Consider the following 22,380-nt stretch of genomic DNA (forward strand, 5'->3'; position numbering starts at 1 on the left):
TGCTGGGAGGGTTTTGAAGCTGTGTCAGAGTGGTTGGGATGCTGGTATTTTATTGGCTGACCTAGGGTACCCTTTATCCTTCAAGGATCACTTCCATGAAGCAAAGTCCTTATTTCCAGTGCCGGGCTGTGCTTTCATCTGTTTTACTTAAGCATGAACAATAACAGAGTCTTCAGGAAAATTCCACTACTCTGTTACATTGCACTGTATAATTTGAATATATGTATTAACTACAAAGACTGGTTGATATAATAGTTAGGAAAGGGAATTTCCCTAACAGCTTCCAGGGAGTGGGATGGCTGGCTCCAACTCACAGCCAGCTGCCAGTCCTTCCACTGCCTGCTCCCAGAGCCTCCCAGATCCGGGCACCTTCAAAGTCACAAAATCCCAGACTGATTTGTGTTGGAAGGGACCTCAAATCTCATCCAGTTCCAGTCCCCTGCCACGGACAGGGACACCTTCCACTAGACCAGGTTGCCCCAAGCCCCTGTGTCCAACCTGGCCTTGAACACTGCCAGGGATGGGGCAGCCACAGCTTCTCTGGGCACCCTGTGTCAGCGCCTCACTACCATCACATGGAAGAACTTCTGCCTAAGATCTCATCTCAGTCTCCCCTCTGTCAGGTTAAAGCCATTCCCCCTTGTCCTGTCCCTACAGGCCCTTGTCCAAAGCCCCTCTCCAGGTTTCTTGTAGCCCCTTCAGGCACTAGAGCTGTCTAAGGTCTCCCCTTAAGGAGCCTTCTCTTCTCCAGGCTGAACCAGCCCAGCTCTCTCAGCCTGCCTCCAGAGCAGAGCTGCTCCAGCCCTCACAGCATCTCTGTGGCCTCCTCTGGACTTGTTCCAACAGCTCCACCCGCAAAATCTTGAGTGTTTTCATAAAAACACAGCCAGCATCATCCGCAGCACTTCACAGCTGGCTCTGGGGGGAAACAGAGGCACCCTCTGCTCCTCCCAAGGGGTCCCTCAGGCCTTCCTAATTCCCAGAAGGCTTCACCACCTCCCTCAGGGGTGAAAGGTTGGGATGGAGGCATGGTGCAGGTTTTTTCAAATTCAAATTTACCCAGTGGGAAAGCCCTTTCGCATGTAAATCCCCTGACTACCCCCCAAGCAACGCATCTCTCCACAGAAGGCTGGAGCGTGCAGTGGCCAGGTATACCTCGGATGTGGTGGCCAGGTCTACTCTGGGTGGGGGTCCCTCGCTGCGCCCGCAGGCCCCCGGTCTCAGAGCCTGCGGGCCCAGCGAGGAATCCACAACCAGGTTTCTAGGGTGACAGCTCTCGCTTCTCCCGGCCCCAATCCTTGGAGCAGTCCGATCGCGCCACAAGATTTTTGTCCCCTTCGCTCTTCCGTAGCCCATTCGTTTCCACAGTGACGGGCGCAGAGGTTTAAGCCGGTAGCTGCCGGGCTGGCTTCAGCCGGGGGCTCCACTGCCCGCCTTGGGCATGAGGCGGGTACGGGGCCGCTGTCAAACGCCTCTGCGGGGAGAAGGTGAGGAGAGGGCGGTGGCGGAGCAGCGTGAGGGTTCATTGGGACCTTCCTGGAGCGGCTGCCCGGGCACGGCCTGACCGGTTTTCAAGCTCTCTTCCGCTGCCGGTGGCTGAACATAGGAAGGCTCGAACCTGATAACTCCCGGGTGATTTATAGCGAAATAGTTAACTTGTATAGTTACCAACTGTGTTACCTGTACTGAGGGTGACTCTGTGTGCTGTTTCTCTGCTCGGTCTTTTTCATAGCTGGGTAGAACCGTGTCACTGCATAGGGCTGCCCACTGGGAAGGGGAAATGCTGTATTCTGAAGTCTCCTCACACGTAGGTTTGCTTTTCATCAGTTTTGGTGGATAATCAATGCACCAGCCACAAGAAAAGTCACTGACAGACAAGAGGAACTTTGCTTCTGAAAGGGGACGGCAGTGTTACATGCAGCTTGTTTTCTTCTGGAGAGTCTCTTGGCAGAGACACGGCTGTGGGATGGTTGCAGCCTTAGGGATGGTTCATGCAGAAGGTGGTTTATGCTCACTTTAGTGTAAACAAAATCCTGTCAAATTGTACCCAAATTCTTGGCATTAAATGTTAAAACCACCTGGTGTTATAAACCGGCAAAATCTTGCAGCAAAACAGGGATTCCAGGCTCAGTGTGGGCCTGGAATGAAGAAATCTTCTTTCTAGGAAGGAGAATTTCTTCAAATAACCTGACTGGGTTTTGTAACAGGTAGATCAAAGTGATGTACAAGCAAGTTTTGAGCAACCTGATGAGAAAAATATCAGCTGATTAGTAATTATTTCTCATAATTGATGAACCAGTTGCTGTGTAACAATTTAAACTATAAATGCAGGCAGATATTGCTAATTTCTTCAATGGCTGAAGTTAGGGATTTGTTTGCTAGCCTGCTTGTTGATAAGACTGTGCTGATGTGTATAAATTACTTTCTTTTTGTCTTGCATTCAACTGTAACAGTTATCTTTCTCCTTCCCAGTAGCTGGTGCACTGCTGTGTTTGAGCTTTAGTCCAAGAACAATGCTGGTAACACACCATGTTTTAGTTGTTGCTCAGTAGCAATTACCCTGCTCAAGGACTTTTCAGTCTCATGATCTGCCAGGAAAGAGGGGCACAGGAAGTCCGGAAGAAGCAGAGACAGGACATCTCACCCAAACTAGCCAAAGGGGTATTCATTCCGTACCATAGCATGTCATGCCCACTATGTAAACTGGAAGGGACCAATCAGTGCTCCAGTTGGGCTGGGTATCAGTCAGTGGGTGGTGAGCAATTGCATTGTGCATCACATGTGTTTATCGTTTGTTTGTTTGTTTTTTTCCCTTTTTAATTTTATATTTTCTCCCCTTGTTATTTCCCTCATCATTATTATTATTAGTAGTTTTGTATTATACTTTAGTTATTGGGCTGTTCTTGTCTTAACCTGTAGGGTTTACATTCTTTCTGTTCTCCTCCCCATCCTGCCCAGGGTGTGAGTGAGCAGCTGCTGGTGCTGAGTTACTGGCAGGGCTTAAACCACAACACTTTTGTATTCTTGCCCACTACTCTACCAGTTGACCCCCAAAGACATTTCCAGCCCTTTGATTAGCAGTGATGCAGGATCATTGATGTACCAAGATCAGAGTAATTCTGCTCTTTCACTACGTTGGCATGCTTGCTGTCTTCCAGCCCTTTGGAAAGAAAAGGAGCTTCCTTTTCTCTCAGCAAGCTTGTATGCGAATTAGTCGGACTAACTGAAGTTGCTTACCCTTGTTAGATGTTAATTTAGTATCCTCTCTAGCTACTGAAGAACAGTAAGTGTGGTGCAGAGGTACTTCATGTCAGCTCAGGCTTAGCAGAGCTTCTTGGTGCTAGTTTTGCAGTGCTACCCCTGACCTGCTGCCTGTATTGTACTCCATAGCATGTGCTGCACCCATGAAGCAGAGCAGCCCAACTCTCTGTTGATAAAAGCTCATCCTGGCTCTGTGGCAAGTGAAAAGCAGTGACTAATAATCCAACACAGACTGAAAAAAAAAAGGAGAAGCCGCTTCTGAGCTGGTAACTGTTATGCAAACAGGAATCACAAACACCATGAGTTTTCCAGTATACGTTTTTTAACTCATCTTTGCAGTTAAATCTTGCTTTCTCCTGCCAGAAATCCAGACATTGTAGGCAGCTGAATAATCAAGCTGCTTCCTGCGTGGATGTCCTGCACACATAACTTTCTGTTCTGTTCCTCTAGAAACGGTATGCTTTATACTTGTGTTGTGGAGTAACCCCTGCTTCTTCTCCCCTTTTAGTCATGAGATTATCCACTTTCTAGTCTTGCCACTTCCTTTGTTGCTGACAAAGGAGTCTCTGTTTTCTTGGATACTGTCTAGGGCGACATTGTGGTTCCACACCACGTGCTCCCATGGGGCCACCTGCTCTCACTATCTTCTTCGCACCAGCTGGAAGGAAAATGTGGCCTGAGACAGCTGAAAATATTTGTTCTGCTGTCATACCTAACAGCGTTCTGACATGGTCTCCAAATCACAGCGTATTGTGCTCCATCTCCAGACTGCCACCAGAATACCTTCTTTGCTCTTTTTACTCAGTTTAGGTCTAGATCCATTCAAAGACTGGCAAAACCTGTAGGTTACAATCGATCACAAATCCCCTGTGCAGAGAGAAGTCTCACCTCAGATGTGTTGTCATTTGAGTCTCTCCAGCTTTCTCTCCACCTTGAAGCATCTCCCCAGGACTGGGGCTCAGTCACAGTATTTTTGAATCACATATTTTTTTGTCTTCCGTTTTTGATTTCTGTAGATGAATATCTGCAATAAACCTCCTAATAAGACAGCTCCAGAGAATTTGGGTGAAGCTGTTCCTGAGGTGCAGGTCCAACGTGCTCGGAGGAATGGCTGGAGCTGGCCTCTGCACATATTCCAGATTACTGGATGGTTGCTGTGCCTCTTCTTTGCGCTGGTTGGCTTTGGAATCCTGGTTCCTCTCCTGCCCCGCCACTGGCTGCCTGCTGGCTATATCGTATCCTTTGGTCAAGAGGAGGACACGGACTGTAATAAACTGTCAGTTGTTAGGTAGCATAGCAAGCGTAGGAGAAAGCAGCTGAGCCAGAGCCTTTTTCTGAATTATAACCATAATCTTGATCTTCTGTTTATAAAAAGTTATTTTAAGATCCTCTCTGCCCTTAAACTTTAGGTAGGTCACTGATGTCCCGCTCTTCTTCATCACTGTGTTAAGGTTCCTATCTTTGTCTCCAAGGCTCTTCTAGTGTCTGCTTCTACCTGTGTGTCTCCTTTGCTTTATATTATTTTTCTATGAGTGTGATGCAGGGTTTGAGGGAATTTCTACTAAGAAATCCCCTCCTGAAACATCCTTGCTACTGTGGGCAGTCACACCTCCCTGTGCTGACAGCATGAGGCTAGAAAGGCAGCTTTGTATATTTGTAATTATATGGCATGGTTGCTTGTGATGGCTGGCAGTTGATCTTCTCCCTGTCTTCTGTAGAAAATGTGTGAGTGACAGACAAGGTGATGTAGTGGGAACCTCAGAGGAGAGGTCTGTCTGTCTTGAGCAGCAGTGGCGTACATGTCTAACTGCCCCCTAAATGTGTGCAGTATCAGAAGATGATACTGTGAAGGCATCTTATTGTTCCCAGCAAAGCCTCCCTCAGCTCAGCCCAATGTATTTTCCACCTCCTCTCTTCAACCCACCTCTCTTAGAGATGCATGTGCTTGCTGATCCCACAGCTGGGATTGGAGAGGGACTGGAGAGGGGCTATGCTGTGAGCAACTCCAGTGCTCCCAGTGCCACCCTGTACTGCTGCCTACGTGCAGAGAGGGAATGTCCTCAAGGCCAGGCCTTGAGGCTCTTTGTATGGCTCCCTGTGGATTAGAGGCTCCTCATGGATTAGATTGCCTGGGGAGTGGTAGACTGGAGAGTGTAGCCCGAGATTTCAATTTAGTGCTTAAATTGTGAGCAAGTGTTTGCTTTTGACATCTTCCTGGTGAAAATTAAGTGGTTCAGTGTCACTTAGTGCTTTCTTAGCAGAACCAGCTAACCAAAATACGTTACAGAGAGAATGGTGGGAAAAGTTCTGAAGAGATGGGATATGTACTTCGTTTATGCTCTGATTTATGTATGTCCATGGAACCTTTGATATGTTTGGGATACTTTTGCTTACCATCGTTTTAGTTACACCTGTGTGATTCTGACATTACTATCATTAACTCTCAATCGTCTTATGTCTACTTATCTTACCCAAATTCTTGGTATTATCACAGTTCAAACCTTGTGAATTTGTCTACCAAATATCTTCATAACTCAATCTAAAGTCACTTCAATTCAACAGAGTAACGTGTCCCAAACTTTTAGCACCAGTTAATAAAGTACTAATGTCTCTTTTGTGTCTAAGGCAAATCTCTTCCCACTCTGCTACATCAGTCATGAAAGCTCCAGGCTGCTAGACCTCTCAAGGACCTTTTTTACCTTGATCCACTGCTCTATTTCTGTAGGCCTTAGTGAAGCTCAGCTCACCCCTAGTTTGAGGCACCCCTGCCCATAGTAGGGGCGTTGAAAATAAATGATCTTAAGGTCCTTTCCAATCCAAACCAGTGTGGCATTCTATGTGCACTTAAGTGTGTAACCAGAAGGTTAATTTTTGTACACACGCTCATTTAATTGCAGTATATTGAGAAGCAAACTCTTAAGCAGGGTGGTGGTACTCCGGGCACACAGGGTGGCTGTTCTGTGTGTGTATATTCTTACATATTTGTATATTGTTTCCAAGTATCAGCAGTTATTTTAGATATCTGATCCAAAGTGCTGCTCTAGCTGGCTACATTTGGAAATACGAATCCAAGCAGGTAGTATTTCAAGGATCAGTGACAAATCCTGGATCCAGTCTATCTGTAAATTGTGTAGGAGCCTACTTAAGGGGGTGATCCCCTTCCTTAGGATTCTGACTAAGGAAAAAGGATCCATACTAGTTCCTTGATGAGACTTTTCTCTTTCTTTCCTGGAAGTTTGGTCTCGTGAAGGTGCCTGTGCATGGCCTTAACTGGCTGTTCCTTTCCAAAGAGTCTGTATGGGCTAAAGAAACGTGGATCTATGTCAACAGTCTGCACGTGGGGTCAGATTCTGGTAAGTAAAGGTACTTTTTAAAAACTCCTTTACTTTAAAAAGGAGTTTTACTGTAAAACTTTAAAAAGGAAGGATATTTCTGTGAGGCAAAGTAATATGTAATAAGGAGGGTTGTTCCTGCAGTTTTAGTTATCTTTTTCCAGTGAATGTTTATTCCAGCGCAAACATCTCTGTAAGTAAAGCTCAGATTAATGTACTGCAACCAGTTATGTAGTAATTTCTAATTTCAAGCCATATATTTCTCACCTGTGTGGGCTTTGTGTATTGAGGATAAAAATAGATGCATTAACTCACTCATATAATCCTTAACTGTTACCTTCAGTGTCCAGGAGTGTGTTTTATCTACCATTTAGTTGTTCATCTTACTGCAGTCTCCATTGATCCTGCGGATGCAAATGTACGAGCAAAAAACTATATGGGGCCTCTGGCCACCTTCAATCGTAATCAGCATGCACATGTCATTGAAAACCATCATTGCCATGTCTGTGATGTAAATGTGTAAGTACCTTCTCTTTTCCTTTTTTCTTCTACTACTCTGTCTTTCTCACCATTACACCTCGCTGTTAGTCTTTAATGTTACACTGTAAGATTGAAATTGAGCCCCTGCAGCTCTATAGTGCATGTTAAACTTAATCCCATGGCAGGTTTTGGTTTGTTGGGAGGGTGCCTGGTGTCAGATGTGTGCCTGGTTCTGTGTTGTATCTAGTTGCTCAAGTGTTGTGTTGTGAGGGCTGTATTGGTCTGTGTTATCTGGGTGTTGGTGTTCAACCTAATGACATGTAACCTGTGTGTGTGTGCTTGTATCTTATATGAGGAGGAAATGCTCAGGAGGCAGACATTAAGATCAAGCTTCGTAGAACAGCAAAAGGGTTTCACATAAGAAATCAGTGATCTCCAGCTTAGAAATCATCCCCTGCATTGAAAGTCAAAACTTGCAGTGTTTGGGATTGTGGTCCAGTGATGGCTGATATGTTTGGGTGTTAAAGTACTCCTGATGTCATAGGTTTTCTCACTATTACCAGGATCATTACTGCTGTATCCCCTTGTATTTATGTCACTGGTAAGTCATCGTCATGAGCTAGTGCTGCCATGCTAATGCTAGCCCTTCTTTGGCAGGAGTGCCAAGTCAAAGCACTGTGGAACTTGCAACAAGTGTGTGTGTGGCTTTGATCACCATTGCAAATGGCTCAACAACTGTGTGGGAGAGAGGAATTACTGGTAAGAGCCTGGCACTGGGACAGGAGCACGATGCTGCATCAATAATGTCACCCCTCCTCTTCCCAAGATTCTCTTGCATGTCAGTCCTGTCTGGACTCAGCCACACAGAACCACTTTTCTTTCAGAAATGAATAAAATCAGTCATGAGAAAATGAAATGGCAAATGCAAATGTGATTATGACATTCAGATCACCAGGGATAAAACTCCTACACTTAGAATTGTTGTAACCGAATATATACGAGTGAAAACAGAGGACATAATCTTATTTGGTAACAGGAAAAGCTTATGGGATGTCAACTGAGTTTCCTTCATTCTTCTGAGAGCCGGATTTGGCATAGAACCATGTTACCATCTCTGAAACAACCTGCATCCAGTTTCCATTCTTTTGCTAAAGACGTGACAATTGACAGGAGTTACAGCAGCATATAGGCAGCTCTAATCTGTGCCAGATTTAAAATAAAGAATAAGGAGGCTATCACTGGTTATTGTTTCTGAGTTTACTTTCCTGCCCTAAAACCACATGGAAAGCAGAGTTATTATGGCTGTGTGCCACATTACGCTGCCTTCAAATTTTGTGCAGGGAGGTCTTTGTTGTAAATACACATGACTTGTTTGTAACCATGGTTGCTCTAAAGGGTCACAGTTTAGTTTCTTAGGGTAATAAACCATAAGCAAGACTGTTAACCAGGATCTATCATAAGTGCAAGAAAGTGTCAGAGCAATTTGGGATAGCTGTCTATATCCCCCTCTTTATTAGATGCTGGGAGTTTGAAATTGTATGTGTGATGTTATTGAGGCCACTCAGAGTTCTCACTTTCTTGGCAGGCTCTTTTTGAATAGTGTGCTGTCTGCCATCCTGGGCCTTGGGCTTCTGCTGCTCATCGCTTGCTACGTCTTTGCAGAATTCTTCATTGACCCCACGGTGCTTCGCTCCGACCATCACTTTTATGGTACTAGCAGTTCTTCAAACTGTGAATCAGCCAGCACACCTCAATATGGCATTGGATTCTGTGGGCTCTCCTTCTGAAGAGGAACTCCATTCCTTATTTCTTCAATTTTGTATTTAGAATCATAGAATAGTTTAGGTTGGAAAGGACCTTAATATCATCCAGTTCCAACCCCTTGCCACAGGCAGGGACACCTTTCCTTAGACCAGGTTGCTCCAAGCCCCATCCAGCCTGGCCTTGAACACTGCCAGGGATGAAGCAGCCACAGCTTCCTTGGGCACCCTGTTCCAGTGCCTCAATACTCTCACAGTAAAGAATTTCTTCCTTATATCTAACCTAAATCTCCCCTGTTTCAGTTTGAACCCATTATCCCTTGTCCTATCACTGCAGTCCCTGATGAAGAGTCCCTCTTTGGCATCCTTGTAGGCCCCTTTCAGATACTGAAAGGCTGCTATGAGGTCTCCATGCTGAGCAGCCATGAACTCCAGGCTGAACAGCTGCAGTGTTCTCAGCCTGTCTTCATATGAGAGGTGCTCCTGATCATCCTCATGGCCCTCCTCTGGACTTGCTCCAACAGCTCCATGTCCTTATGTTGAGGACACCAGAACTGTACGTAGTGCTCCAGGTGGGGTCTCACGAGAGCAGAGTACCTTTGTGAAGATCTTTGCTTACAGAGCTAACTGCTGTTCCTAAAGGCCTTGCAGATACAAGATCTCTGAGGCCTCCAGTGCCTAATGGGTCTGCAGCTACTTTTGAGTTAACAATATTTCTAGCTGTAAAGTTTAGCTAGGGGTTTGTAATACCTGGGCAATCTATTTTGTTTTACAGCTCTGAAGAACCAAACGGATCGCTGGTTTGTGTTTCTTCCTGCAGCTCCAGTTGAGACTCAGGCACCTGCCATTTTGATCACAACTGGGATTTTTATTCTTCTAAGCCTAATGACTGTGGTCCTGCTAGGTCACCTCCTGATCTTTCATATCTATCTCAGTAGGTATTATGTTCCTGTCATCTGCATCCCAATTTCATTTTCACTTAGCTGCTTCTCATTCTGAATTCACTGTGTGTTCACCCATCTTGCAAATATACACATTCTGTGCAAGATCGCCACTGAAAAGGTAGAAAATTTGGGTTTAACATGATCCTTCTGATTTTCTCCCAATACCTGGTTGGCTTCGCAGTATTCATGTAATATGGGGCTTGTGTTTGGCTTCTGACTTCAGGTGTCTGAGCACCTTACCTGGAACTGAAAGCATAGGGGGAAATAATAGAGAGGCCAGGTTGGATGAATTGTTTAATTCCAGCTCAGTGCTGGTGCTGGCAGATTCAGATTGGCTCCGCATATGGGCTCTTGTGAGTCTCTTCACTGTGCTCCCCAGCACTTCTGTTGTGTGAGAGCTGCTCTCTCCATTAACCTAGAGAAATGTGGACAGTTGAGCTAAATTCCTAATAGAAAGTCTGATGTTCATGTTAAGTCCCCTTTATGGAAGTTGTACCGTATTGACACAAAAGAGTTGTGGAATTCAGAGGAAGAGTTTTTCAGAAAGGCTCCTCATTAGATCTCCTAGTTGTTGCTCTGTCAAGAAGGGATATTTATGTTTATCTGCACAGGAGCATCAAACCCCTTTTTTTCAGCTATGGTCTAAAATGAAGCCAAAGCTATTTGGCTGCCTGATTTAAGTCAAAATGAGAAAAGATCTTAGGCTTGCAGTAGTCAGTGGTGCCAAAACTAGGGAAGAAGGGATGTGGTGGAAGAGAAATGAGGACAGCCATTACAGAGCATCCTTGGCTGAATTTTGGGTTGTCAGTTAACAGCAATGATGATGCCAACACAAACAAGGTTAGCACAAAGCAGTGCAGCTCCAGAAACATGGCATTTGATGGGTGAGTGTTTGTCAGCTGGCGTTAACAATACCCTCAATGAGTTCATTGGCCATTGTTTTTCTTTTAGAGCCAATTTCAGCTTAACTTAAATTTGGTCATGCTGCAATTTTGTTTTCTTGGTGGAATTGGAAGTTGACTTTGCTGGGTTAATAGCAATGCCTGGAGATTTCAAATGTTGATCTAGCACTGTAGAAAAACTAAAAGCATAACGAAGCTGGGGTCACTGCAGGAAGGTTTTGAATGGAAAAGAAAGGATTATTCAGTTTCGTACCAAGCAGTATTTATCCTGTCTTCGTGTACGATTTCCACAAGAGGGTGCTCCCTCCTTGGAGTAAAGACATTCCAGCGTCAGACAGAAATATGCTTGTGTTACATTGGTTCTTCTCAGGGTTTGGGGAATATTTTTGTTGCTCTTGTCTTGACCTTTTTTTTTTTTTTTCCCCAGAATATATTTTAAACCAAATTAGCTTTCATTTCTGGCTCAATTTTAAATCTCTGACTTACATGGAAACGGAATTTAATTGTTGTTTAGGTTTGTTGACATTTTATGACACTAAAACCTGCTACCCTATTGAAATAGGTTCCAGCTGTGCAGAAGTACAGTTTGTAAGTCCTTGCTTAAAAGGGGAGATGTTACCCTACTAAGCCTATATTGTGTGTAACATATGAGCATGCATTGCACTTACAATAGGAATTCAGGGAGACAGACAGAGTATGTCTGATTTGCTCCTGTAGTTTCAGTGATCTCATCTGAATGCTTTAAGTTAGACAGTGTTGGAATGAACTGTGTAACCTCTTTAAAGACTTCAAATACAGTTTACCAATTAAAATGTAATTACTGTTCATGAGTATTTCTTCATAAACCTTGAAAAAAAAAATACAGAAAAAAACTGGCACCCCTGTGAGTGGTATTGCCTTTTATCTTCACATAAAAACCTGGCTTAAGTTAGGTATGACTATGAACATTTTAGAACCTGGTTCTGTTACAAGCCCAGTGAAGTTTTCCAAGTTTCCATCCTGATTTTAATTACTCACTGCTGTCACTCGAAAGGAAGGAAGTTATTCTCAAAATAGTAGGTCCATGTATTCAAAATCACCAGTCTTAATTGTGACTCAGTTCTAGAGGTGTTCAGTGAAGTAAGGCACTTCAGAAGTTTGGAGGGAAGATATTTTTTTGTCTTCAGTACTGAGAGTCCAATAGTAAGCAGAATACAAATTAAAAAATAACAGGGAATATAGGAAAGAAAAGGATATGGGGTTCTTCACAGGCCATGTTTTAAGCTAAAAGAGGGGAGATTCAGACTGGATGTGAGGAAGAAATTTTGAACGAGAGTGGTGAGACACTGGTCCTGGTTGCCTAGAGAGGTTGTGGATGCTCCGTCCCTGGAGGCAGTGAAGACCAGGCTGGATGTGGTTTTGGGCAGCCTGGTCTAGTGGAAAATGTCCCTGCTTATTGCAGGGGATTGGACTACATGAGCTTTGAAGATCCCTCCCAACCCAAACTGTTTTAAGATTCTATGATTATTGCACAGGATATGCTGCATTGTTATCTGGCTAGACAAATATGGTATTTTTAACTAATTAGCTTGATTAAAATATTATAAAAGTTACACTGTTAAATATTCAGAAACCAATGAACCCTGAATTAAAAGTGGTTTATAGCCCTTTGCTTATGAAGCAGTATTCTTAAACTTACCATGTCTTGGCAGTGTGCACTTGCAGTCCAGAGCCCCCTGTGTGCTGGCTGCATCCCCAGATGAGGAGGGGACTCTGCCCCTTTACTGTGCTCTGGGGGGACCCCCTCTGCAGTCCTGTGTCCTGCTCTGGAGCAACACCACAAGAGGGATGTGGAGCTGTTGGAGCGAGTTCAGAGGACGCCATGGAGATGCTGTGAGGGCTGGAGTAGCTCTGCTCTGGAGCCAGGCTGAGAGAGCTGGGCTGATTCAGCTGGAGAAGAGAAGGCTCCTTAAGGGGAGACCTTAGAGCAGCTCCAGTGCCTAAAGGGGATACAAGAAACCTGGAGAGGGGGGAATGGCTTTAACCTGACAGAGGGGAGACTGAGATGAGATCTTAGGAAGAAGTTCTTTCCTGTGGGGGTGGTGAGGCCCTGGCACAGGTTGCCCAGAGACACTGTGGCTGCCCCATCCCTTGCAGCGTTTTCTCTTTTCCCTATGAACTAGTCCTCTGTTTGGGTCATGGTTTTGAGAGATCAGATATCAGATGCAAGTGTCTTCGTGCAGAGGAAGGATTTTAGCCTGGCTGTTTCACATTGTAGGCATCTGCTGTAACTGCTATGCTTCTGTAAAAAGGAAGAATGACTTCCAGGCTGTGCACTAAAAGTCTTCAGCATCCATTTCTGTGTTTTGGGCTCTAAAAATACTTACCATAACAGGGTCATTGCAGGAGGGATGTCTGAGTTTTGGATCCTTGTAACATTTTGGGTCTTGTGAGGAAACCAAGCTGCTCAGAAGTGTCATATGCTTTTGGTCATTCATGGAGGCAGGTTGGGAGGGTGGATCTTAAGAACTCATAAACTCTTGATACATCTGTTTGGCATGTGGCAACCTGTGCATTTGATGCTCACTGGATTGGACATCAAGAGTCTCAGTCTCCTCTACAGGACATGCTAACCTGCTGAATTTCTTTTCTCCATTTAGCATCACATACCTTCTAACCTCTCACTGAGCTTTCTGTACAATACAGTTGTTACCCTTACTGGGTTATGGATAACAGGTTTCCTCTGAAATGAGCTGAACAAATTGCTACAGTATAGGAGGCTGTGCCATGTATATGAGACTTCAGAAGAATAGTAGGACTGTGAGAAAGCACTGTGATGATGACAGTAAAAGATGTATAGTGCAAAGGTACTTCTGGCTTATAGTATCAGTCGTTTCATGTTTATAGTTACTATTTGATTGTGTATTTTTTAAGACTGTTGGTGTAAGTGTCATCAGGGAGTGGCTTTTCCTGTGCTGACAGCTCTTTCTTTCCTCCCAGTGCGGAACAAACTGACTACATATGAGTACATCCTGCAGCACCGTTTCCGGCAAGATGTGGAAGAGGTAGAAAATCAACAGGAGTCTGATTCCTACCAGATGAGATCCAGTCAGGTACTTGTTGTAGTTTCAGTCATTTCTCAAAACCAGCCTCACTTGTCCACAGTGTAAAGTTTGCTTCACATTTGTGAGCTCCAAACTTTAGTGGCAGTTGCTAGAGATGAGACTTTAGAGGTCCTTTGGTGGAGCTGGGTAGGATATGGGAAAGTGTAAGGCCTGTAACTCGGTGAATGCTTTAGGCATAAGCAAGTACTGCTTTCAAAGGAATCAATCCCACCCACTCTCTTCCTCCACGACTTGTTTTGGGTCCTGTACTATCTGTTCTCTTCCGCCAGCACAGCTGTTCGGTGCAGTCATGCAGTGAACAGGGTGGGGGAACTCATCTGGGTAAGAATAAACTTTATATAAAAGATAGTTGAGCTCATGTTTAGCTGGCCCAGCTTCCTCCCACTCTGTTCACCAAGCAGTCACAGAAATGCCTGTGTCAGCACAAACAAGGATGACTGAAGAGTGGAAAGAGTCCTGGCCCTGGAAAGGACAGCACCATCTGTTTGGGTGGCAGTGCACATCTTGCTGGCCTTTGTGGGCAGAATCACAGGTCATCACTGAAAGTGAGACAGGCTCCAAGCCTGGAGAAAGAGAGGCTAATCATCAAGCAGATAATAATACCAATGGCTTAACCACCTTGAAAAAGAAAAGGACACCAGTTGTGGTCAGAAATGAGCCAGATACCTGCTCTTCTTTGATTTTAGTCTACATAGTGATAAGGGTCCTTGTGACTACCCTGCTGTTGATCTGTAGCCCTGTTAAGAACTCTACAAGCTCTTTAATATTCTTGCACTGTGCAGAGGCATATGCCACTAGCAACTGCGAGGTTAAGTGTAATTTTTTTGCTGCAAAGGCAGCTTTATCTCTGGAGTTACTCAAAATGTGATAGGACAGATTCTATACTGTCTTTAACATAGGGCTGGACTAGAAACTTCCAGAAATTCTTCCTAGTCTAAATTATTCTGCAATTCTGCAAAACTTTTAGTTTTATGCAAGTAAGCTACCAGTTTTATACAACCAGTTTTATGTTTAATAAGAAATTTATTAAATCAAAGCTTCACCCAAGTATTCTGGGTAGAGATATTGGGATCTCTCTGAACTCATTCGTAGGTTTTCCCTATCAAAGTAAAGTGGAAAGTGATCTAATTCCCTTTCACATAATATGGAGATCCCAGATTTTCATATATATCTTTTTTACTGTCTTGGAGAAAGTGAACTTTCAGTTTAAATATAACAACAAAATGTTATGTTTCCATAACAACAAAAATATGTGGCATTTTATCTCACAGATTTTTGCTTACTATGAAAATTAAAACAGTAGTAAAGCATTAACTCTAATGATTTCCAAGTTACTGAATTTTGATTGATACGGAAATTATATTTGAAAAGGGGCAGACTCTTTGTGCACCTCTGGGATGTAGTCATTCAGTGACGTTCTCCTGTCTGTGCTGACGCTTATCCAGATATGTTTGAATATGGTTAACTTGAAGCAGCAAGCCTGGAAGAAGCAGGGTAAAAAGCTGTTCTGTATTTCAGGACTGCAGTTAGTACCTAGAGGAACAAGAAAGACTGGATGATGCCCAGTAACATTGTGAAGAAAAATGTTAACCCACCAGATTTTCCCTGTTTCTTACATAGCAACCTGAGATAAACACAACCAAATAGATTGGAGTAGGAGTACACCAAGTGACTTGCCTTTTATAAGCTGTGTTGACTGCAGCCTTTTTTAGCTTGAACACAGACAAGCTTTGTAATTCATCCGAGATGTTGCAAACATAAAATAGAAATTATCCTCTTCCTACTTTTAGTCTTGGCTTTTCATTCATTTTAGGGAGTAAGAAGAAATGTGCATGTCCCCTTTAATCCTTGGGTTTGAGCTTTATTCAAGCTTGGGTGTTGCTTTTGGCTTCAGTTTTCCGTTTCTCTGTTTGTGTTTTAAGGCTTCAGCTGTGTTCAGATTAAACTATTCTTGTTCAGGTTAGAGGATTCTTACTTGCTTGTAGAATCCTTTTCAGAACATTCACAAGGTAAAAGCCCTAGATTTGCACACTTAAGTGATTCAGGTGTCACAAAAAATGCAAACGAGTCGGACATACACGGCCTTTGCCTCTACTACTGTACCCAAAGCAGCAAGCGCAAGTAACATGTTTTTCTGTAGGCAGTTGCATAGCAGTCTAAAGAAATAGAAACTAAACCAAAACACTGCTTTAATGCATAGCTGCATTCATGCCAGGCAGCTGGCTTTCACAGTGATTTCTTTTCACATTCCTAAAGCTCAAATGTGATATCTTTTCACATTCCTAAAGCTTTGAACTTGCTTTGGGCACTGCTTCAGGTTCGAGAGGTTTCATTTTAAATAATGCACATGGATTTTACTCAGCTTCCCCCACATTGTCAGTATGGTTTCTCTCTTCCAGTGTGTGGTTAAGGTGAACCTTGTCTTCACCCTCAGCCTCAACACTTGCCACAGACTTTCTCTGGTTTTCTTTATCTGGGTCAAGAACCATTTTTTCCTGATCAGTTCTGCTTCTCCTCCAGCCAGATAACACTTGCTGCCCCTGAAGTGCTTGGTAAGAGCAACTGCAGCAGGCAAGGAGACTGAATTCATCCTGAAACTGTAAGCATGAAACTTGGGTGGACACAGCTTTGATTCGGCCTCTAGAGGAGGTCTGAGCGTGACCAGGATTTGCAAGGTGTCAATGAACCTGGGGGTCTGTCAACTGAGCAATCTGTTTTCAGCAAGGCTAAGAGCCGAATCCTAACAACTGAACTGCAAAGGGTGGTTTCATCTTCCTGTTGCAGCTGAAGGATGCTGGCTGTCCTGTTAAGGACTGTGGGAGCAGAGGGAGGCTGGAACTCTGTGCTGCAGCTGTAGGTTTTGTCTCCCTGAGGGAACATTGTATTTTCTACTGATCAAGTTTTCTTCCATTTGCTTCTCCTAGTCGGCTCTAATGGTTTACTGTCTTTCATGTGGCTGCTTTGGTTATACATAATTTATGGAAGGCTGAAATGAACAAAATGGATTTAAAAAGCTCTTTCATTGCCTGCTTGGAAAAAAGTTGTTCATGTTATTCTCAAGATGTATAATTTATTAATCTCCTTTGAAATGCCAGTCCTGCAGGCCTGTTTGTATGCTGTGGACATAGAGTCATAGAATCATAAAATCCTAGACTGGCTTGGGAGGGAAGGGACCTTGAAGCTCATCCAGTTCCAACCCACTGCCATGGGCAGGGACACCTTCCTCTAGACCAGGTTGCTTCAAGCTTCACCCAACTTGGCCTTGAACACTGCCAGGGATGGGACAGCCACAGCTTCTCTGGGCAACCTGTGCCAGGGCCTCACCACAGGGAAGAACTTCTTCCCAAGATTTCATCTCTATCTCCTCTCTGTCAGGTTAAAGCCATTTCCCCTTGTCCTGTCCGTACAGGCCCTTGTCCAGTTATTAACCTGGAACTTGCATAAACCCTACCTTTCATAGACCCAAGTAGCAAAATTCTCAAATCAGAAAGTTCTGTTGTTTGGGACTGCTAAATCAAATTCTGCAAATTCTTCTCCACAGCTTTTGTTTTCTTTACAAGACCAAAGAAAGTCAGAGCATGATGCAAAATGCAACAACTCTGAAGTCTTTCCATTTCGGCAACTCTCTTATCTAACAATTACAAGAATACTGAGACTTCAGACATCGATGCCAAGACGTTAAAAAGCAACTAGTAATTTTGGAAATTTCTCTTCTGGCAGGTAGAGCAGTCTGGCCAGAGCGCACCAAACCCATGTGCTGCTTGGCACTGGCTGGTTGTGGATACTGAGAAGGAGTACAGGGGCTGTAGTTCCCAGTACCTTCTCCCAGCGCTTGACAATATATGTTAGGGGCTTCTGGAGCACAGAGCTCTGAACAGATTTGTATTTTCTGGTTTGTTACAGAAGCTTTTCTCGTTTCTTCTTGAATCCAGGTGACACTCAGCACCTGCAGCATTCTATGCCAGTGAGGGTGACAGCTTATTTCCATGCTGCGTCAAAAACAATCTTTCTTCTGTTTCTTTTGAAACGGCTACCTGATTTTTCCCATTTGACTTCTCATCTGACACCAAATATGCAGCTCCATGAATTCTTTTCTAGTTCAGAGATCATTGCTTTCTATGTAAAATTTACACTTTATACCTAGCAGTGTTGTTCCGTGTGTACCATTGTATCACTCCATAATTCAATGCGGCAAGAATCTTCTGCAGCTCTTTGTGGTTGGCTTTCGCTTTTATTGCCTTACAGAAGGGAGTGTCGTCACCAGACTCCATCTCCTGTCTATTGTTTATGGATCTTTTGAAGTGCAGAGGCCCCGGGTCTCTCAGGAACCCATCTGTGGGACATCCAACTTGGACTTCATTTTCTCAAGTTCGCTGATCAGGCTGTCCAGACAAATAGGTCCTCCTAAGCTTGTTTAAGCTTTTTTTGAAGCTAATGCCTATCACATTTCAAATCCCTCCATCTTTACCACCTAAAATTTGTCTTAAAATGTATGTGTGCCTTTATAGTCACTGCACACTACAGTGTTTAAGAGGATTAAGGAAGATTAGCAATGTCTAATTATTTGAGTTTAATTGCTAATTATTTGGGTTTAAGAGCATCTGAAAAGTAGTGTTGAGGTTCTTCTGAGTGTGGTTCATCCTTTTTGACACCAGGGCTTCATACCCTGCATCACTTAGTGCTCTGACCATTTTAACTGTGTCCTTTTGAGGCAGAACTGAGAGCCCTGTTCTGTAATGGAGGCACTTGCGTTTATGAGGCTTATTCATAGCATAAGCTATGCTGCTATGACTGGCTTGGGAGGGATGGGACTTTAAAGCTTATCTAGTTCCAACCCCCTGCCACAGGCAGGGACACCTTCCACTAGATCAGGTTGCTCCAAGCCCCATCCAGCCTGGCCCTGAACACTGCCAGGGATGGGGCAGCCACAGCTTCTCTGGGCAACCTGTGCCAGGGCCTCAGCACCTGCACAGGGAAGAACTTCTTGAGATCCCATATGAATCTCTCCTCTGTCAGGTTAAAGCCATTCCCCCTTGCCCTGTCCCTGCAGGCCCTTGTGAAGTCCCTCTCCTTTGCTGAATTTTCTTATACATTTATAAAAGTACACAGTTTTAAAGTTCACGATGTTGTTACTTTGAAATCAAGCAAATGAGCAATGTATCACACTTTTTAAAATCCAGCAGTTATTAGCCGTACAAGTTTCACACAAAACCCAGAAAATTGTTTTTTCCTCTGTGTTGCATGCTTTCATTTTCCTCACCTCATTTTGAATTGAGAAGAAGTTTTTTGCATTCACTGCTTAGCTTCTATGACTGTATAACTTAAAGCCTCTTAAGTGATTTTTTGAATCTGGTCCCAGGAAATGATTAAGCTGGTCTCCGTAAATGTGATTTAGTTTTGAGCCACATGAAATACTGGCTGGACTAAATGAATGAATCAGAGAGCTCTGATTGTCTCGCTGTTGGTTCTCCATCTTCTTAAGCAGCAGATTCCTGTTGTGCTAGCTGTAAGAGGAGAATGTGTCTGGCATGCAACTGTGGAAAGAGGAAGACATCTCTGTAGTGGAAATCCCTCTTCTCCTCTTGGTGTCCATATTGTTCTGAAAATGTTACTTCTTTTTTTTTGTCTTTCTTTTAGGAAGCAGACATTTTTTCAGGTAACCCTGGTTATACAGACCCTGGTATTCAAGTAAGGAAATTCTCAACAGTAACTTCAGGAATAGGGTAAGTAAAGTTATAGATAAGAATCTCCCAGCAGTATGGATGGTGAATGGGAATTTGTATCAAAGTCATTGATGGACCCTAAGACAAAAGTACTTAGGAGGCTAGAGAACACCAGTGTTTTAATGAAGGCATAATGAAATATTTGAGGCTCAGGAGGGTACATACCTGCAGGAGTACTTGCCTGCCCTCTCCTGGGATAATATCCTTCCTATAACACTTTTTTAAGCTGTTTTATATTGAAATTTCTTTAAAGCTGTCTGATTTGTCCTATAATTCATATATTGAGCTCATTATAGTTATGCGACTTCATGTTGTCAAGAGATGAATTACAATAGCAAAGCCTATAACATAGGCAAGCACTCCTGAGAAAACAGCATCCTTGCCTCTTAATTAATCCTTGCCTATTAACTCATGTTCCTCGGGAAAGGAGAGGAAGCCCTTCTTATTTTGCACAGTTGTGCAAGGAAAGTTACCCTGCAGTTGTGTTGGAATGCTGTGCAAGACAGGGGGTGCTTTGTACAGGCTGATGTGTAAGTGCAAGCAAAGCGGGTATCAGTCATGTCTAAAGGAATCCTCTTGTACATCTGCTGTGTGTTTTAGCTTTTCAAAGCTCTATGCCTACGGAGATGAAGCTGACCCTGAGCAGAGCTCCTCTCCTGGCCTCCACTTTGCAGTCTCTTCTCAGGTAAGCAGGAGACTTGCTGTGTGCCATAACCTCTGCTGCTGACACTTGACCAGTGTGCATGGTTGCACCCTCCCTCTGGTGCAAAGTGGGGCTACCTTGTTTGTACACATGCTCTTCCTGTCCTCGGCATGTACCTGTGCCCTACATCACTGCATCCAGGTGGTGCTCTCCAGTCTCAGCTCACACGTGGGATGAGATATATTCTGCAGTTCTGTCATAATCTCACAGCTCAGCTGTAAAAGTAATACAATGTCTTGCTGCTCCAGTGCAGTGACTTTGACGTAACAAGCTGCGCACATTTCTGTAGAGCAAAATCCATTGGTTTATATGTTCAAATATGGGTGTTAAAGCACCTGACTAGGGAAGGATGGAGTGTGTGTAGATATGAATTGTATGAATCAGCTGTCCAAAGTCAACTTTTCTGTGCCCTTGATATTCATGTATCTACATACAGATGCTCTCTGCCCTTCCTCAGATGGCAGGTGGTGATGCTCTCCCCCTTTCCTCCAAGGTTATTAATCAAAGTCTTGTCATCTAGATGATAAGAAGAATTCTGTTTTCAGCTATAGTTGAATTCTGGATAAGAGCTGTCTCTCTCGGGATGTCCTGTCTTAGGTGACTGTTGGTCCCCTCTTCTACTTTAGCTCTCCAGATGAATTTGTCCAAAAATGTCTTGTATGTCCTCCAGCTATATGAGACAATGACTTAAAAGTACCTGCACACAGAGAATCACTGTATACAGATAATGTGTGTGTGTGTTCATTAAATACCTGTTCTTCATCATTGCTTTATAGTAACTCAAACTATCAAATACTCTTGGTCTTTGGTCATACCTAGTGCTCATTATTAAAAATAGGAGGAACTAAAAAGAGGTAGCAATTATAAAACCTGTCTGATTACTTTGGGCTTTCATTCTCTTGGGCTACTTGCTTTCACAGCGACAGAAAGAAAGAAGAAAGTGGACACATGAAGCTTCTTCCTCAGCAGTGGTCAGCATATCTAAAACACACAGTAGTCCTTGGCCCTCTTTCTCAGATTCCCAGTCAGGTGAGATGCACCAGTCATCTTCTGTTCTTCTGGACTGGATTTCTTGTTATTGGCACAGAGAAATAAAGTGTGTCATGAAAACCCAGCACTGGCAGGAGGTTAACTTGCCTAAGAAGGGAAAATGAGTGCTTCTGACTGCTTGGAGATACTCTGAAATGATCAGACTTGGGTACACTCCTGAGTGAGTGTAAATTTTGTACATTTTCATATGTAATTTTTCATAAATATATATATGACTGTCTTTGATTTTAGTGGATCATTTGTGTCAGAGTTCTTGGCCTTGTTGATGTCTGTGTGCGGCTGAGGGATCTTTCTCTCTTTCTCTCTCCTTAAGCTTTTTTCTCTCTTTCTTACCATCTGCAGAGTTCTCAACCATACCTGATGCCACCACATCTCCCCATGGCCTTCGCCTCTTAGTGCCATCTTTTCCTCTGCAAGCTGCTGTGCCCCCTAGCAGCAGTAGCCTCATCCAGGCAGCAGGACCCCCAGCTGACTATCACTTGGAGTCTGCCGAGTCCATGGATGAGACTCCTGTGCTTCAGAATTACCTTGGGAGCATGGCCCTTCATAGGCCTCCTAGAAATAACTCGAGCAACTCTCAACAGCATCGCTTGTCCGCAGACGATCCCAGGGGTGACAGGAAGAAGAGGCTATCTTCTGCTCATAAGGTAAAAAGGAAAAGCTGCCAGCAAGACAGACACATGGAACAAAACCTGGAACTTCTTGCTAAGGTTCCTGCTGTGTTTGTAAGTAAGAGCAGTGGAGAACTTCATGTCTCTCAGCCCCAGCTCCAGTGAGAGCACCACAGTCACGCCACAGAAAATGCACCAACCAGCAGCACATGTGGGCAGACACGATCCATGCTTTAAGGACATAAGGACAAACACCACAGTGGCCTAATGACCAGCTTTCTAAAGCCATAACTTTTGGGGATAAGGCAAGAGGTTCCCTTTCTATTTTTATGTTGCTGATAAAGGTCTTGCCTCCAGTGTCTTTTTCCTTGGAGGCAGCAGCGTTGCTTTACCTGATGCTGTCCATCTGCCAGCAGAACTAGCTGAGAGGCAGTAGAAGGCCTGCTGCGCCTTTGTTGCTGGTTGCTGCCTCTTCCTAAGCCAGGAGTGCCCTAAGACCAGTTCCAATCC

General features: G+C 43.9%; 1 protein-coding gene across 4 annotated transcripts; it reads left to right on the top strand.

The window, feature by feature from the left end:
- Nucleotides 1-1,389: 1,389 nt before the first annotated feature.
- ZDHHC1 (zinc finger DHHC-type containing 1) lies at nucleotides 1,390-22,237 on the top strand. Of its 4 annotated transcripts, none has more exons than XM_057413894.1 (11): nucleotides 1,390-1,487; nucleotides 4,278-4,496; nucleotides 6,937-7,112; nucleotides 7,731-7,832; nucleotides 8,659-8,783; nucleotides 9,609-9,767; nucleotides 13,659-13,771; nucleotides 19,421-19,506; nucleotides 20,107-20,191; nucleotides 21,130-21,238; nucleotides 21,602-22,237. In XM_057413894.1, the coding sequence occupies exons 2-11, from the start codon at nucleotides 4,278-4,280 to the stop codon at nucleotides 22,033-22,035; spliced, it is 1,608 nt and encodes a 535-aa protein (XP_057269877.1). In that variant the 5' UTR covers nucleotides 1,390-1,487; the 3' UTR covers nucleotides 22,036-22,237. The 4 variants fall into 4 exon arrangements, with proteins under 4 accessions (XP_057269877.1, XP_057269880.1, XP_057269879.1 ...); XM_057413897.1 differs by lacking the exon at nucleotides 4,278-4,496 and adding an exon at nucleotides 6,497-6,614 and having other exon boundaries at nucleotides 6,968-7,112; XM_057413896.1 differs by lacking the exon at nucleotides 4,278-4,496 and adding an exon at nucleotides 6,497-6,614 and having other exon boundaries at nucleotides 6,986-7,112.
- The last annotated feature ends 143 nt before the right edge of the window (nucleotides 22,238-22,380 follow it).

The sequence above is a fragment of the Pezoporus wallicus genome, unplaced genomic scaffold, assembly GCF_028554395.1.
Source record: "Pezoporus wallicus isolate ANWC-B61680 ecotype Strahan unplaced genomic scaffold, APGP_CSIRO_Pwel_v1 contig_6364, whole genome shotgun sequence".
In the NCBI taxonomy this organism is placed as follows: Eukaryota; Metazoa; Chordata; class Aves; order Psittaciformes; family Psittacidae; genus Pezoporus; species Pezoporus wallicus.